We start from the raw sequence: 15,000 nt of genomic DNA, 5'->3' as shown, positions 1-15,000 counted from the left end.
AGACAGACAGACAGAGACAGACAGACAGACAGACAGACAGACAGACAGACAGACAGACAGACAGACAGACAGACAGACAGACAGACAGATCTTCTACTGTATGTCCTCTAAAGAAACAACATGATATAAATATTAGACTCTGTTATGGAACCATCATTGTGTTTTTTCTGGATCCAATAGAGACACCAAACAACATGCAGAGCAGAATGAGGAAGAACACTTATTATCAACATGAAAAAGAAAGCATTAAAATGTAACAACCACCTACAATACAGTCACCCAGACACACTACATAACAAGGTTCTCACAAGGCTCTCTTATTGGTACTTAAAGTACTCAATCAATCAGCCAATGAAGAAAGCCTGTTTTAATGATACCATCAGCCATTTGGAGTTCAGAGGTGACTTTATCTTCATCTCAGTTTTGTATTATTATAATTATTATTATTAGTAACACAGGACAAAGAGGTGACTTTATCTTCATCTCTTTGTTTTATTATTATTATTTTATTATTATTAGTAACACAGGACAATTACCAAAATGAATGTCTTAACAAAACAATGCACCACGAAGACCAATTCACCTAAACAGTCATTTACCACATTTAGCTAATGCCTTCTTGTGTGTGTGTGTGTGTGTGTGTGTGTGTGTGTGTGTGTGTGTGTGTGTGTGTGTGTGTGTGTGTGTGTGTGTGTGTGTGTTAGCTCCTATCGAAACCTCACCCTCCACGATAGCTCCTAGATGAAATTAAAATTAAAATATATTTTAAGCGACAGGGTTGAAACAAGCGTTAAAATCGTTTTTTTTTTTTGTCAGCCAGTTCCATATTTTCTCACTCTTCTTCGTTGTGTTTTACCAGCCAGAAGTCTCAGCCAAAATATGAAACTGGCTAAAATAGCGATTTAAACGCTTGTTTCAACCCGTCACTTAAGTGTTATTTTCCGTGTGTGTGTGTGTGCGTGTGTGTGTGCGTGTGCGTGTGTACGTGTTTGTGTACTTCCAGGATATTGTCAATGTCACCATCAACTTCACACCATCCACAATACTTTAAATACAAGACATACACATGTACATAATATCTGCTGTTCCTTAACATTATCCACAATTCCACATCATAGAACATTATGTACCAGCGAATGTGTCTAAAACATTACAACATACGGACGGTATTTCTGTAGATACTTCTCTCCAGGATAAAGTATGTATGTACATACTTCTCTCCAGGATAAAGTATGTATGTAGATACTTCTCTCCAGGATAAAGTATGTATGTAGATACTTCTCTCCAGGATAAAGTATGTATGTAGATACTTCTCTCCAGGATAAAGTATGTATGTAGATACTTCTCTCCAGGATAAAGTATGTACATACTCCTGGATAAACTGCCTTCTCTTTTGGAAACATTCCGTGGGTTTATATTCCACTAGGTATTAAGAACAGTCTTAATGTCTGGAAGTGAAAACCATTCTCACAGGTGTCTCATCTCTGTCCTCAATGGCCTCCCTCACACATTAAAACAAGCGCTTTATGGCTGCCTTATGCCTTACGTGAAGCATATGGCCGCTTCAATTTATTCCCTATGGAAGTCACGTAGTTTTCATAAGGCTGTTTAGCCGTAGGGGAAGGGGGGGTAGAGCGATAGAGCCGTGAGGCAAGTCAGCTTTATCAAAACACGTGACTTGAATTAAAACGGCCTTATGCCTCACGTAAGGCACAAGGCAGGCATAAAACAAATGTTTTAACTGTGGGAGGGAGGCCAATGAGAACGATGGTCTTTCCTCCACCTCGCTGAGCTGCAGCAGCACCTTCAGCAGCTATGAAGCCAAAGGCATCTTTATAAGCCGTCTTTAACAGAAGCCAAAGCGACATGAAGACACTACGCGATGCTCTTGTAGCTTTCGACGCGCCGCTTATAACACATGCAACAACAAATACAAGTTGAGCTGGCTTTAACGTTCCTCAGCGCTTGGTGAAGCATTTTTTGTTTCACCATTTTCACTTCCGCCTCTTTCTCCACAAACGTTCGTTAATGTAGAGAAAACGAATCCTCTGTTGTTTTTAACCCCCGACCTTTATCCACTAGCATCCGTATTGTGGGGAAAGCTTCCTCCACATTTGTTCTCGCCCGTCAGAAGCACGCCCGATGGCGTCGACACAAGTGCGTTTTAAGCAACACTTCATAGGTGACTCGGCAGGGGTGTAGCTGGCGATGCTCGTCGTTTTGTAGTTTTTTGTATCTGCCGGTGTGAACGTGGCAGAGGACCGTCGGTCAGAACAGGACAAGGTTTATACAGAGTGGTTCAAAGCCTCTGTCTGAAGACCAGAAAGCCTAATGTCTCCCCCGGCCAAAGGGAGGAGCTCCCCTTTAGGCTAGAAGTGGTTAAGATGTTTGCCTTTAGCGTCCCTTTCCAGCGTGAGGGGACCAAACCCTTGCCGTAAGACGGTCGGTCGTCTCAACAGGACAAGGCTTTATTATGCCCAGTGGTTCAAAGCCTCTGTCTGAAGACCAAAAAGCCTAATGTCTCCCCCGGCCAAAGGGAGGAGTTCCCCTTTAGGCTAGCGGTGGTGAGGATGTTTGGCTTTCTAGCGTCCTTACCCGAACCCCTGGGCGTTATACCATTTTTTGACGCGTTTTGCGTCACCTCGGTGCGCAGCCCTGTGCGCAAGCTTGTGAGTCGAGCCCATTGGTCGAAACCGTTTTCACTCGTTCATGTACAGCGGCCCCAGCTGCAGTACCTATGAATGGCCAGCATGTCCAATGCGCTTCAATGCAACCACTGGGTTCTGGGGGCTTGGTCTGGCCCCAGTAAGCTGCAGTACCAGAATATGTGTCATCCAACCCTCTTGGTTCTGGGGTCTTGCGTTATACACGTACGTAGGAGGGGCTAAGCCCTTTCTGTAAGACAGACGTGGGCGGTCTCAACAGAACGAGTCTTTCAGCCCGTTCTGTGTGATGGGGTTGATGGTCTCCAGCGTCAGCTCCGTGTCGCTGCTGTCCAGCGTCCCTGAAACGGACGGAGAGAGCAACTCCAGGACGCTGCTGTCCGCCGGATGCCCCGCCTCCTCTCCTCTGGGAGGCTCCTCCTCTTCCTCCTGGCAGAGGACGCTGTGCGGGATGACGTAGCCCGCCGCTGCCCCCTGGTGGCCGTCCTTGGGGATGTGGCTCTTGGGCTGATACTGCTGCGACGGTCCCACGTTTAGGGCTGTGGGGCACGGATCGTTACAAAGGATTGCCATTAATGATTTAATTAGTTTTTTTGATGTTTGATACATTTTGTTTGCCTTTTAGGGCTTTGTAAACAACAATAACGCGTAACAAATAAATTAAAATTGACAAAGAAATTACGGACAATGACAAAACTAAATCATGTGTGTGTTATTTTGGCAATATTTCCACAGATGACGATTATTTAGATTATTCAGCCAGTCCATTTTATCATACTCCTACTCAACTACATCTCGGATCCAAATATTGTACTTTTACTCCACTACATTTATTTGAAAACTTTAGTTACTAGGATTAACCACTTCAGCTCTATATACATTTCGGCCATTTGAAAATAGCTGATCTACAAGCTCACAATGCGTCGCGATGCAACGCATTGTGAGCTTGTAGATCGGCTATTTTCAAAATATTGTTATACATTTAAAAACTTGAAATGGGACACTCTGCATAATGAGTACTTTTACTTTTGGTACTTTAAGTACATTTTGATACCAATACCTTTGTACTTTTACTCAAGTATATTTTGAATTCGGAACTTTTACTTGTAATGGAGTATTTCTACATTGTTGTATTGATACTTTTACTTCAGTAAAACCACTGTTAAATTATGAAAAAAACAGAGTAAAAAACACGGAGATAAGAGGTTTCAGCCGGACACCGAGGTGATGCTAAGTCTTACCCTCGTTGTTGTTGATGTTGACCGCCTGGATGGCGTCGCTGCCCTCTGCTGGACAGAGCCGGTGGCAGCCCAGCAGCGAGGAGAAGGCGCGGCGGAAGTCTGCGTTGAAGGCGTAGATGATGGGGTTGAGGGAGGAGTTGGCCCAGCCGCACCACACGAACACGTCGAAGGTGGTGGCGCTCACACACGGCCACGCCCACGAAGACGCCTCGTCCCACTCGCAGAACGGAACCATGCAGTTGAGCACGAAGAACGGCAGCCAGCAGCACACGAACACGCCCATGATCACTGACAGGGTCTTTAAAGGCACAGGGACACACAGGGGCATTTAAAGGTTGTTTTTGTTAGAATCATTCTACATTAATAGCTCTACATTCTGGTCATTCCCATTAGTAGTGTTTGTTAACTCTTTGACTGCCAATGACGAGATGTCTCGTCATATTGTTTTCAGTGGTTCTACACTAGAGGCCGCTGTTTGCTAACACGTGAGTGACCATTTCATTCTCAGTCACACAGATCCAGGAGATCATGTGATCGGCAAGATCTCCTTCACTCGTTCACTTCCTTGTTATTCCATTTGGAAAAACGCTCCCTGGATTTCCTCTGCATTTCTGACGAGACATGCTATATTCAACGGCCTATAACTCAGAAGGAGCGAGTGCATTTTCCAGCAGCGGAACTGCCGCGGAACTGCCGATGGAGGAGCGGCAGTTGCGGCAGTGACTGCCGCAACTGCCGGTGGAGGAGCGGCAGTGACTGCCGGCGGTGCAGCGGAACTGCCGCGGATCTGCCGGTGGAGGAGCGGCAGCTCCCGGCAGTGTCTGCCGGCGGTGGAGCGGCAGCTGCCGGCGGAGCAGCGGAACTGCCGCGGAACTGCCGGTGGAGGAGCGGCAGTCAACTTATTTTTTCCGCCGATAAAGTATAGTTTTGGACCATGACGGAGGCGCGCCGACTTAGCAGACCTTGAGGCCAAGGAGTCGCGCGTGCCCGCGACGACCGGCCGATGGTCTGCTAGTCGACTAAGCGCCGTCCGAGTTATGTACCGATAGGCACAGAATCGTAAAAAATATTGGTGGGGACTACGTTTGCCCCACTGACTGCGTTTCGCTACACAAACGCAGCACACTCCCAAAGCTGGCACCGCCGGCAGCTCTGCGGAAGCTCCGCGGAAGCTGCCGCTGCCGGAAAATGCACTCGCTGTCCCTCCTATAACTAGCGAACGGGGGGGTCGCCATGATTATTTTCTCTTTTTCACGGAAGCACAAAGAAACCCTCTGTGTTTAGCAAGGATGGGGGGATTGATCATACTGGAGATAAATATTCTGTGACTGGTTGAAAAGGTAAGAAAATGTAAAATCGCTGTCAGTGGCTTAGCAGACAATGTTTTATTTCTGGCAGTCAAAGAGTTAAGTAACAGGGGTGGTCTACCCGTCTCTCCAGCTCGTTAGTAAACAGAACATGCATTTTCAGTTTGTTTTTTTAAGGAGAACTCATACAGATAAGCAGATGAACAAGTGATGAAACAAAGTATTAAGCAGAGAAAACTGGAACACTAGAGTTGAAGATGATGAATGGGTACTCTCTCCTGATTGGATGACATTGACAACGGATTGACACCTGACATGTATTTTCTGTTTATTAAAGAGCTCCCCGTTACTGAATAACCGCTCTATAGAGAAGGAGACGAGCCCACAAAATGGCACCCGCAGTTCCTTTGAGTTCAATGGACAGTTTTCGCCATCTTGTGAGCGTTCTCTAGTCTATAGCAACGATTATTATCATAATACAGAGCTTTAGCTTTTTAAATAAACACTAAACAAGACATTTACAGTTTTTACATGTACTGTACCTTTAAGACTTTGGTTTCTCTCTTGAAGGACATCTTGAAGGAGCTCTCGCTCTCCATGGCGGAGCTGCTGTTGGCCCCGCCCACATTGCTGTGGTGGCGGTGTTTGGCGCTCTCTGCCGCCCGCTCCAACGCAGAGATGCGCCGAATCTGCTTCTGGAGCACAAGCACAATGAGGGACAATCACAATCACAGTCAAAACCACAATCACAATCAGACTTAGGCCACATTTAGATGACAACGCTCTCTAGAGAACAATCAGCCACATTTAGATGACATCGCTCTCTAGAGAACAATCAGCTACATTTAGATGACAACGCTCTCTAGAGAACAATCAGACACATTTAGATGACAACGCTCTCTAGAGAACAATCAGCTACATTTAGATGACAACGCTCTCTAGAGAACAATCAGACACATTTAGATGACAACGCTCTCTAGAGAACAATCAGACACATTTAGATGACAACGCTCTCTAGAGAACAATCAGACACATTTAGATGACAACGCTCTCTAGAGAACAATCAGACACATTTAGATGACAACGCTCTCTAGAGAACAATCAGACACATTTAGATGACAACGCTCAAAGTGCCGTTCTCACTTTTTATTTTGTGTTTAGACGGAGACGCAACAGTGATTGAAAATGCTGCTGAGCGCTCGGGTGGCTCAGTGGTAAAGTCCCTGCCCACCACGGAGGTTGTGGGTTCAAATCCACCGTGGTGCATCCGGCTTTGTCGAGCGTCTACACCAACACAATTGGCCCGTGTTCAGGGGAGGAGGGTAAAAAATAATTAGCTAGTAGATGTGTAGATGTAGAGGTGTAGGTGTGTGTGTAGGTGTGTAGAGGTGTGTGTAGCTGTGTAGTAAATGGTGAATTTTTATAGCGCTTATACACATTCACACACACATTCACACACCGTTGGCAGAGGAAACCATGCAAGGCACCAACCTGCTCATCAGGAGCAATTAGGGGTTCAGTGTCTTGCTCAAGGACACTTCTACACTAACTCTAGGGGAGCCCCCCAACCCGGGATCGAACTGGGGACCTTGCGGTTTCCATTTCACTCTACCGGGCCACTCTACCCCTGAGCCACTGCCGCCCCACGTAGTAGATGTGTGTAGGTGTGTAGATGTGTGTGTAGTATATGTGTGTGTAGGTGTGTGTGTGTAGGTGTGTAGTAGATGTGTGTAGGTGTGTAGTAGGTGTGTGTGTAGGTGTGTAGTAGATGTGTGTAGGTGTGTGTGTAGGTGTGTAGTAGATGTGTAACCTGTGCGATGCGGTAGATGCGTGTGTAGGTGACGATCATGATGGCCACAGGGATGTAGAAGCTGATGAGCGAGGAGGAGATGGCGTACGTCCGGTTCAGGCTGGAGTCACAGTTGTCGGCCGGCGGGTCGCCCGGGGGGAAGAAGGACGAGTGGTTGAGCAGACCAGCGTAGCCGCTGGTCTGCTCAGCGTAGCCGCTGGTCTGCTGGGCCTTGTGCCAGTTGAGCTGGACGGGGATGAAGGAGATGAGGGCCGACAGGGTCCATGCCACACTGATCATCAGACACGCCACCTTGAGGGGTCATGAGGTCAGGATGAAGATGAGAACACAGTTACTATTTTACAATGTAGGCATTTATAAGACGCTCTTTATCCAGAGTGACTTACAGTAAACAAGGTAAAACACACACATAGAATACAGAGAGACAGTGTAGTGTCTCAGTAAACTATAGGATCATAGAATACATAGAGACAGCGTAGTGTCTCAGTAAACTATAGGATCATAGAATACAGAGACAGTGTAGTGTCTCAGTAAACTATAGGATCATAGAATACAGAGACAGAGTAGTGTCTCAGTAAACTATAGGATCATAGAATACAGAGACAGTGTAGTGTCTCAGTAAACTATAGGATCATAGAATACAGAGAGACAGTGTAGTGTCTCAGTAAACTATAGGATCATAGAATACAGAGACAGTGTAGTGTCTCAGTAAACTATAGGATCATAGAATACAGAGACAGTGTAGTGTCTCAGTAAACTATAGGATCATAGAATACAGAGAGACAGTGTAGTGTCTCAGTAAACTATAGGATCATAGAATACAGAGAGACAGCGTAGTGTCTCAGTAAACTATAGGATCATAGAATACAGAGACAGTGTAGTGTCTCAGTAAACTATAGGATCATAGAATACATAGAGACAGTGTAGTGTCTCAGTAAACTATAGGATCATAGAATACAGAGAGACAGTGTAGTGTCTCAGTAAACTATAGGATCATAGAATACAGAGAGACAGTGTAGTGTCTCAGTAAACTATAGGATCATAGAATACAGAGACAGTGTAGTGTCTCAGTAAACTATAGGATCATAGAATACAGAGACAGTGTAGTGTCTCAGTAAACTATAGGATCATAGAATACAGAGAGACAGTGTAGTGTCTCAGTAAACTATAGGATCATAGAATACAGAGAGACAGTGTAGTGTCTCAGTAAACTATAGGATCATAGAATACAGAGACAGTGTAGTGTCTCAGTAAACTATAGGATCATAGAATACAGAGAGACAGTGTAGTGTCTCAGTAAACTATAGGATCATAGAATACAGAGAGACAGTGTAGTGTCTCAGTAAACTATAGGATCATAGAATACAGAGACAGTGTAGTGTCTCAGTAAACTATAGGATCATAGAATACAGAGAGACAGTGTAGTGTCTCAGTAAACTATAGGATCATAGAATACAGAGAGACAGTGTAGTGTCTCAGTAAACTATAGGATCATAGAATACAGAGAGACAGTGTAGTGTCTCAGTAAACTATAGGATCATAGAATACAGAGACAGTGCAGTGTCTCAGTAAACTATAAGATAGAATACAGAGAGACAGTGTAGTATCTCAGTAAACTATAGGATCATAGAATACAGAGAGACAGTGTAGTGTCTCAGTAAACTATAGGATCATAGAATACAGAGAGACAGTGTATTGTCTCAGTAAACTATAGGATCATAGAATACAGAGACAGTGCAGTGTCTCAGTAAACTATAAGATAGAATACAGAGAGACAGTGTAGTATCTCAGTAAACTATAGGATCATAGAATACAGAGAGACAGTGTAGTGTCTCAGTAAACTATAGGATCATAGAATACAGAGACAGTGTAGTGTCTCAGTAAACTATAGGATCATAGAATACAGAGAGACAGTGTAGTGTCTCAGTAAACTATAGGATCATAGAATACAGAGACAGTGTAGTGTCTCAGTAAACTATAGGATCATAGAATACAGAGACAGTGTAGTGTCTCAGTAAACTATAAGATCATAGAATACAGAGACAGTGTAGTGTCTCAGTAAACTATAGGATCATAGAATACAGAGAGACAGTGTAGTTTTTCTTTAGCCAATTATGAGAGTCAGTCTATCTTTGTGCCTTGCTGGAACAACATGTCTGATGTGTGAATGTTACAGCGCTGTAAATACATCTTTCTATTACCATTTGATATTGGATCTTAAGTCAAGGTTTATCTGATCTATTGAGAGTTTCTATTCCGCTAGACTTAATGACTGGAGTCCTTACATTGTAAGCAAGGATTTCCAAATTTAAAGTATTTAAAGTAAAAGTATCAATACTGCAATGTAGAAATACTCTGCCACAAGTAAATGTCCGGAATTCAAAATTTACTTGTGTAAAAGTGCAAAAGTATTGGTATCAAAATGTACTTAAAGCACCAAAAGTAGAAAGTACTCATTATGCAGAATGTCCCATTTCAAGTTTTCAAAATGCAAAATAATCAAGTAATTCTTGTGGAGTAAAAGTATTATAATTGCCTCAGAGATTTAGTGGAGTAGAAGTGAAAGTATTGAAAATGGAAAATACCAAAATAAATGACTTAGTACAGTAATTGAGTACATGTACTTTGTCACTTTACACCACTGCCAAAAAGTAAGAAAAGTAATTATTTATTTTCCCGAAAAGTGACATATTCCAGCTGACCTTGGGCGTCATCTTGCGTTCGTAGCGGAAGGGGCTGGATATGGCCCAGTAGCGATCCACGCTGATCACACACAGGTTGAGGATGGAGGCGGTGGAGCACATGATGTCGAAGGCCACCCACACGTCACAGAAGCGGCCGAACGGCCAGAAGCCCACCATCTCGGCGGCAGCCTTCCAGGGCATGACCATGACGGCCACCAGGAGGTCCGAGATGGCCAGGGAGATGACGAAGAAGTTGGTCACCTTTGACCTTTAGGCAGCGGCGGGGAGAAAGGACTCAGATCATTCACTTGAAGGTAACGGTTAAGTTCTGTATCTCTGCTGTCCGGCAGAAACCAGCTAACTCCAACATTTACATTTTTCAGGAAATGACAAAAACAAAACAAAAAAAATCACACCCTGTGTGAAGTGGGCGGTGTCTTGCTAGCTAATCACAATACGGAATGGAGTCAACCAATCATGTACAAAAAATAAATACATTTATTGAAACACTAAGAACAATATTATTTTCTTCTCAATATCGGTTTTCCCTTTTCTCATTTCAGCCATAGTGATCTTTGAGTTCTTCTTTACTGTTCTCACGAAATGGACAGTATCTAAGTAATATACTAGTGTCACATCACAGTGGTTTTAGATTAGTTTCGTCATATGTATCACTAGCCAATCACAGCATGTGTCTTGCTAGCTAATCACAATACTGAATGGAGTCAACCAACACTCTTTATGATGGACGAAACCATAACTTAAAAAAACCAATTTATGGGTTTTTTTAAGTTATGGTTTCTTATATAGGGCTATGCACATGTGTCATGTGACACTGGCCAATCACAGTCCTGAATAGATTGTGATTGGCCAATCACGGTGCAGGGTTAGGCGGGGTAAATTTTTGGCCAATCACAGCGCAGGATAATTGTACAAATTTCCAAACCTCACTTATAGGGGCGGTTTCACCGCCCAAAAAGTGGAGTTAGGAGGTTTTGTTCATCATTGATAAGAACAGCTGAATGGACCTCCAAGCTCACAATGAGGTTGGAAGTCAAAGGGGGGTGGAGCCTGGAGTCAGCTAAAACAGCTAACTCCACCCCCCTTTGCTGGAGTTAGCTGGTTTTGTCAGAAGCACTTTTTAATACTTTTCATTGGTTCAATATAGTTTTTTTTTTACCAACACACAGACGTAAAGGGTGTTCAATGGCCCTGATTTATGGGAAAAAATACAAAAGCGTCAAAATGGAGTTAGCTGGTTCCTGCCGGACAGCAAAGTTAGCTAGGATAAAAGGTCTTTTGTTAGAAGTTTAAAGCTCTATATTGTGATTGTTCAGTAACAGGCGGTCTCTGCGTCTCTCCAGCTCTTTAAAAAAACGGAATATAAATGTCCAGGTGGGATACTAATTTCAGCCAATCAGGAGAGAGCACCCATTTACAAGTTTCAGCTTTATAGTGTTCCAGTTCCAATGTTGTTACTTGTTTATCCCGTGAAATAAATTAATGAATTGAATACATAGGACCACAATGGAAACAAGCACTCAGGGCTTTGTGTGTTATCCTTTAGCATCATTGTATGACTGTAACTCTGTACCTTTTAGCATCATTGTGACTGTAAGCTCTGTACCTTTTAGCATCATTGTGACTGTAAGCTCTGTACCTTGTGTTCTCCTTTTAGCATCATTGTATGACTGTAAGCTCTGTACCTTGTGTTATCCTTTTAGCATCATTGTATGACTGTAAGCTCTGTACCTTGTGTTATCCTTTTAGCATCATTGTATGACTGTAACTCTGTACCTTTTGCAAACTGTTAATTCAATCAATCCTGTATGGATTGTGTCTCCTGATTGGACCGAATCGGTATCCCGACCTGAACATGTGACTCGGCACCACACTGACCTCAGGTGGCGGAACTTGGCGACTGCGGTGCACACCAGCGTGTTGCCTAGCAACGTGGTGAGGATGAGGAGGAAGAGGAAGCAGCCGGTCAGGACGCGGCGAGAGGAGTCTCTGTCGCCCCCTAGCGCTCGCTGGACGTCGTCACGCACCGTCGACAAGTTCCCCACATCCTCCATTTTGTTTTGTTTCTCTTATGATATATAGACCTTAATCCAACTAATCAATTGAGTTGAATATCAAAAAATTAATAATAATCCATTTTAATAACAAATAATCCATTCCAGTGGCGAAAAAAAAAAATCCCTTTTGTTCCATCAAATGTTTTTTATAGCGAAAATAGCTGATCTACAAGCTACCGGCGCCTCGCCCCACGACGTGTTGTGAGCTTGTAGATCTGCTATTTTCGCTATATTTCTTTTGGTGCGACACCGTTGTACGACAAGAGTATAAAAAGGAAAAAAAAGTGCTTCTGGAATATTCGATGAATCTAAAAGTTATTGATAGAACAGTCAATAAGAAGGTCAATGGGTCGTTGCTGCTCAACACTAGCCAATAAGCAGAGAGAGAGAGAGAGAGGGGGGGGAGGGGGAGGGGGGACACCAGGGTCAGCCCATCACCTCCCCTGCCTCTAGTTGGGGGGTGGGGGGGGGGGGAAGTTAAGGTGGAGTCTGTCCGGGCACCCACTCTCCCACTGGCTGGGGGGCGGTCCCCTGGGTGCTGGCCACACCCATCACCCTGGCACACACACACACTGTGGAATATTTCCAAAGAAAAGGCAGCAGTAGCTTCAGTGAGTAGAGAGACCAAACATTTCACATAAAAAAAACCGAAAACTTGGTCTCACAACAAGTTCATTTGTATCGCTTAGTTCCATTTGTTTCGTTTTAGTTCCATTTGAACCCCCCCCCCTCTCTCTCTCTCTCTCTCTCTCTCTCTCTCTCTCTGTGTTCTTCCTGCTGAAGGTCTCAGGTTCGTCTCCCGCCAGCCGGTCCAACGTGCCACTGAGCAAAACACTTTAACCCCTAACGGCTCATCCTACCGGAGTGTGCTGCTCGTTATCACGACCATCTGAGCAGCCAGCATCAGCTGGCTGAAGCAGAACCAGCAGCATTAACAGCGGTCTGCCCTCCTCTCTTCTTCATGGATTCCAGCATCAGACGAGCAGCTGTTACATTACAAACTGTCCATTTTTTTCCTCCAGTTTACGCAACGAAAACAAGGTTTTAATTGAACTCCGTGAAGTCTATAATCGTCCAATTAAATCATTTTATCTTCAATGAATGTCCTTGTATCTTCAATTACATCCTTTTGTCTTCAATTAATATGCTTCATCGTCCATTAAATCCCATCATCCTCATCATCAACCTTCCCTCTAAAAGCTCATCAATTCATTCTATTTGTGTTTCTGTTTGTTCATGTGACCAGAGTAATGATCCCTATGGGCCAGGGCACGCTGTGTCTGTGTGTGTGTGTGTGTGTGTGTGTGTGTGTGTGTGTGTGTGTGTGTGTGTGTGTGTGTGTGTGTGTGTGTGTGTGTGTGCACGTTTGGTCACGTTGAGTCCTTATCTGTCACGTGGAAACCTCATGTCTCCAAAACTGTACTTTTCAGGATTCAAATTAAAAAATATCAACAGTAGCAGATCTACAAGCTTGAAAGGAAGCTTGTAGATCTGCTGCAGATGCTTTTATGTGATGCTGTGGTGTGATCAAGTAGAGCGTTCATTTACACATAAAACACACTAAATGTACAACATGGAGATCAGAGTTTTAGTAAATATTACTCAAAGTTGAACAGTCGGTCTGTCAAAATATGTACTCGAGTTAAAATACTTTAAACGAAAAAATAGTTGTGTAGCCAAGGAATATCAGCAGATCGATCAGCAGATCTACAAGTTCACAGCTCGTGATCTTGTAGATCTGTTATTTTCACTATAATTTAAATCGTTTTTTCCCCTCTTCCTAGATATGTAGCAGAGTTAAAAAGTACAATATTTTGTCTTTTTAAATAATAGTGGAATGAAAGTAATGAGTAATCCAAAAAATACAAATACTCGAGGTAAAGATACCCTAACCCGATACTCAAAAATGTTTTACTTAAGTACAGTACTCAAAGTAAAAGTACTTAATGACTGCTGATTAGCTCCAGGCTGTGTCATGACATTGTGTCGTATCGACTCTGTTCTGGCAGGACAGCCCACACCCCCCCCTCCTCTACAGCCCACACCCCCTCTACAGGACAGCCCACACACCCCCCCCTCCTCTACAGGACAGCCCACACACCCCCCTCTACAGCCCCCCCCCCCCCTACAGGACAGCCCACACCCCCCCCCCCCCCTACAGCCCCCCCCCCTCCTCTACACGACAGTCCACACACCCCCCTCCTCTGCCCGGCAGTGTGTGTGTGTGTGTGTGTGTGTGTGTGTGTGTGTGTGTGTGTGTGTGTGTGCGCGTGCGTGTGTGCGTGCGTGCGTGCGTGCGTGCGTGCGTGCGTGCGTGCGTGCGTGCGTGCGTGAATCTGTGATAAATAAATTGTCTTCGGCGCAAAATAAACAGTTCAAATTTGTCGTTTGATGGTGAGTCACTGCTTTGTCCTTATATTCCACATGAGAGCTGCCATGCTAACGTGGTCCATAATTAAAGTGGTCCGTTATTAACGTGGTCCGTTATTAACGTGGTCCATAGTTAACGAGGTCCGTTATTAACGTGGTCCGTTATTAACGTGGTCCATAATTAAAGTGGTCCGTTATTAACGTGGTCCGTTATTAACGTGGTCCATAGTTAACGAGGTCCATTATTAACGTGGTCCATAGTTAACGTGGTCCGTTATTAACGTGGTCCATAGTTAACGAGGTCCGTTATTAACGTGGTCCATAGTTAACGTGGTCCGTTATTAACGTGGTCCATAGTTAACGTGGTCCGTTATTAACGTGGTCCATAGTTAACGAGGTCCGTTATTAACGTGGTCCATAGTTAACGTGGGTCCGTTATTAACGTGGTCCATAGTTAACGAGGTCCGTTATTAACGTGGTCCTTAGTTAACGAGGTCCCTAGTTAACGAGGTCCGTTACTAACGTGGTCCACAGTTAACGAGGTCCGTTATTAACGTGGTCCACAGTTAACGAGGTCCGTTATTAACGTGGTCCACAGTTAACGTGGTCTGTTATCAACGTGGTCTGTTATTTGTATAAAATTATACAAACATTTCTTTCCTAAATTCTCACTGACGACTCAGGTTAGGATGGTTAAATTCCGGTACAGGTACAGTAAGTACAGTAAGTACAGTATTTAGGAGTTAAATTCCGTACAGGTACAGTAAGTACAGTATTTAGGAGGGTTAAATTCCGGTACAGGTACAGTAAGTACAGTATGTGTGTCCACAGTGTGTCGGCAGAAGAC

At 44.1% G+C, this 15,000-nt stretch overlaps 1 protein-coding gene across 1 annotated transcript; it reads right to left on the bottom strand.

The window, feature by feature from the left end:
* Positions 1-2,918: 2,918 nt before the first annotated feature.
* On the bottom strand, positions 2,919-9,927 carry LOC308090979 (D(1)-like dopamine receptor; the record flags this gene model as incomplete). The annotated part of the gene is made up of 5 exons (XM_080436252.1): positions 9,724-9,927; positions 7,022-7,312; positions 5,754-5,906; positions 3,905-4,202; positions 2,919-3,202 (listed from the first exon to the last, which is right to left on the bottom strand). Exons 1-5 carry the CDS (start codon positions 9,910-9,912, stop codon positions 2,919-2,921), a joined length of 1,215 nt encoding a protein of 404 aa, XP_080292378.1. The 5' UTR covers positions 9,913-9,927.
* Between the last annotated feature and the right edge of the window lie 5,073 nt (positions 9,928-15,000).

Source organism: Gymnoscopelus braueri (assembly GCF_963280865.1).
Source record: "Gymnoscopelus braueri genome assembly, chromosome: 8".
Classification (NCBI taxonomy): Eukaryota; Metazoa; Chordata; class Actinopteri; order Myctophiformes; family Myctophidae; genus Gymnoscopelus; species Gymnoscopelus braueri.
Note: the sequence above shows the minus strand (reverse complement) of the source record. Positions and strands in the feature narration are given on the sequence as shown.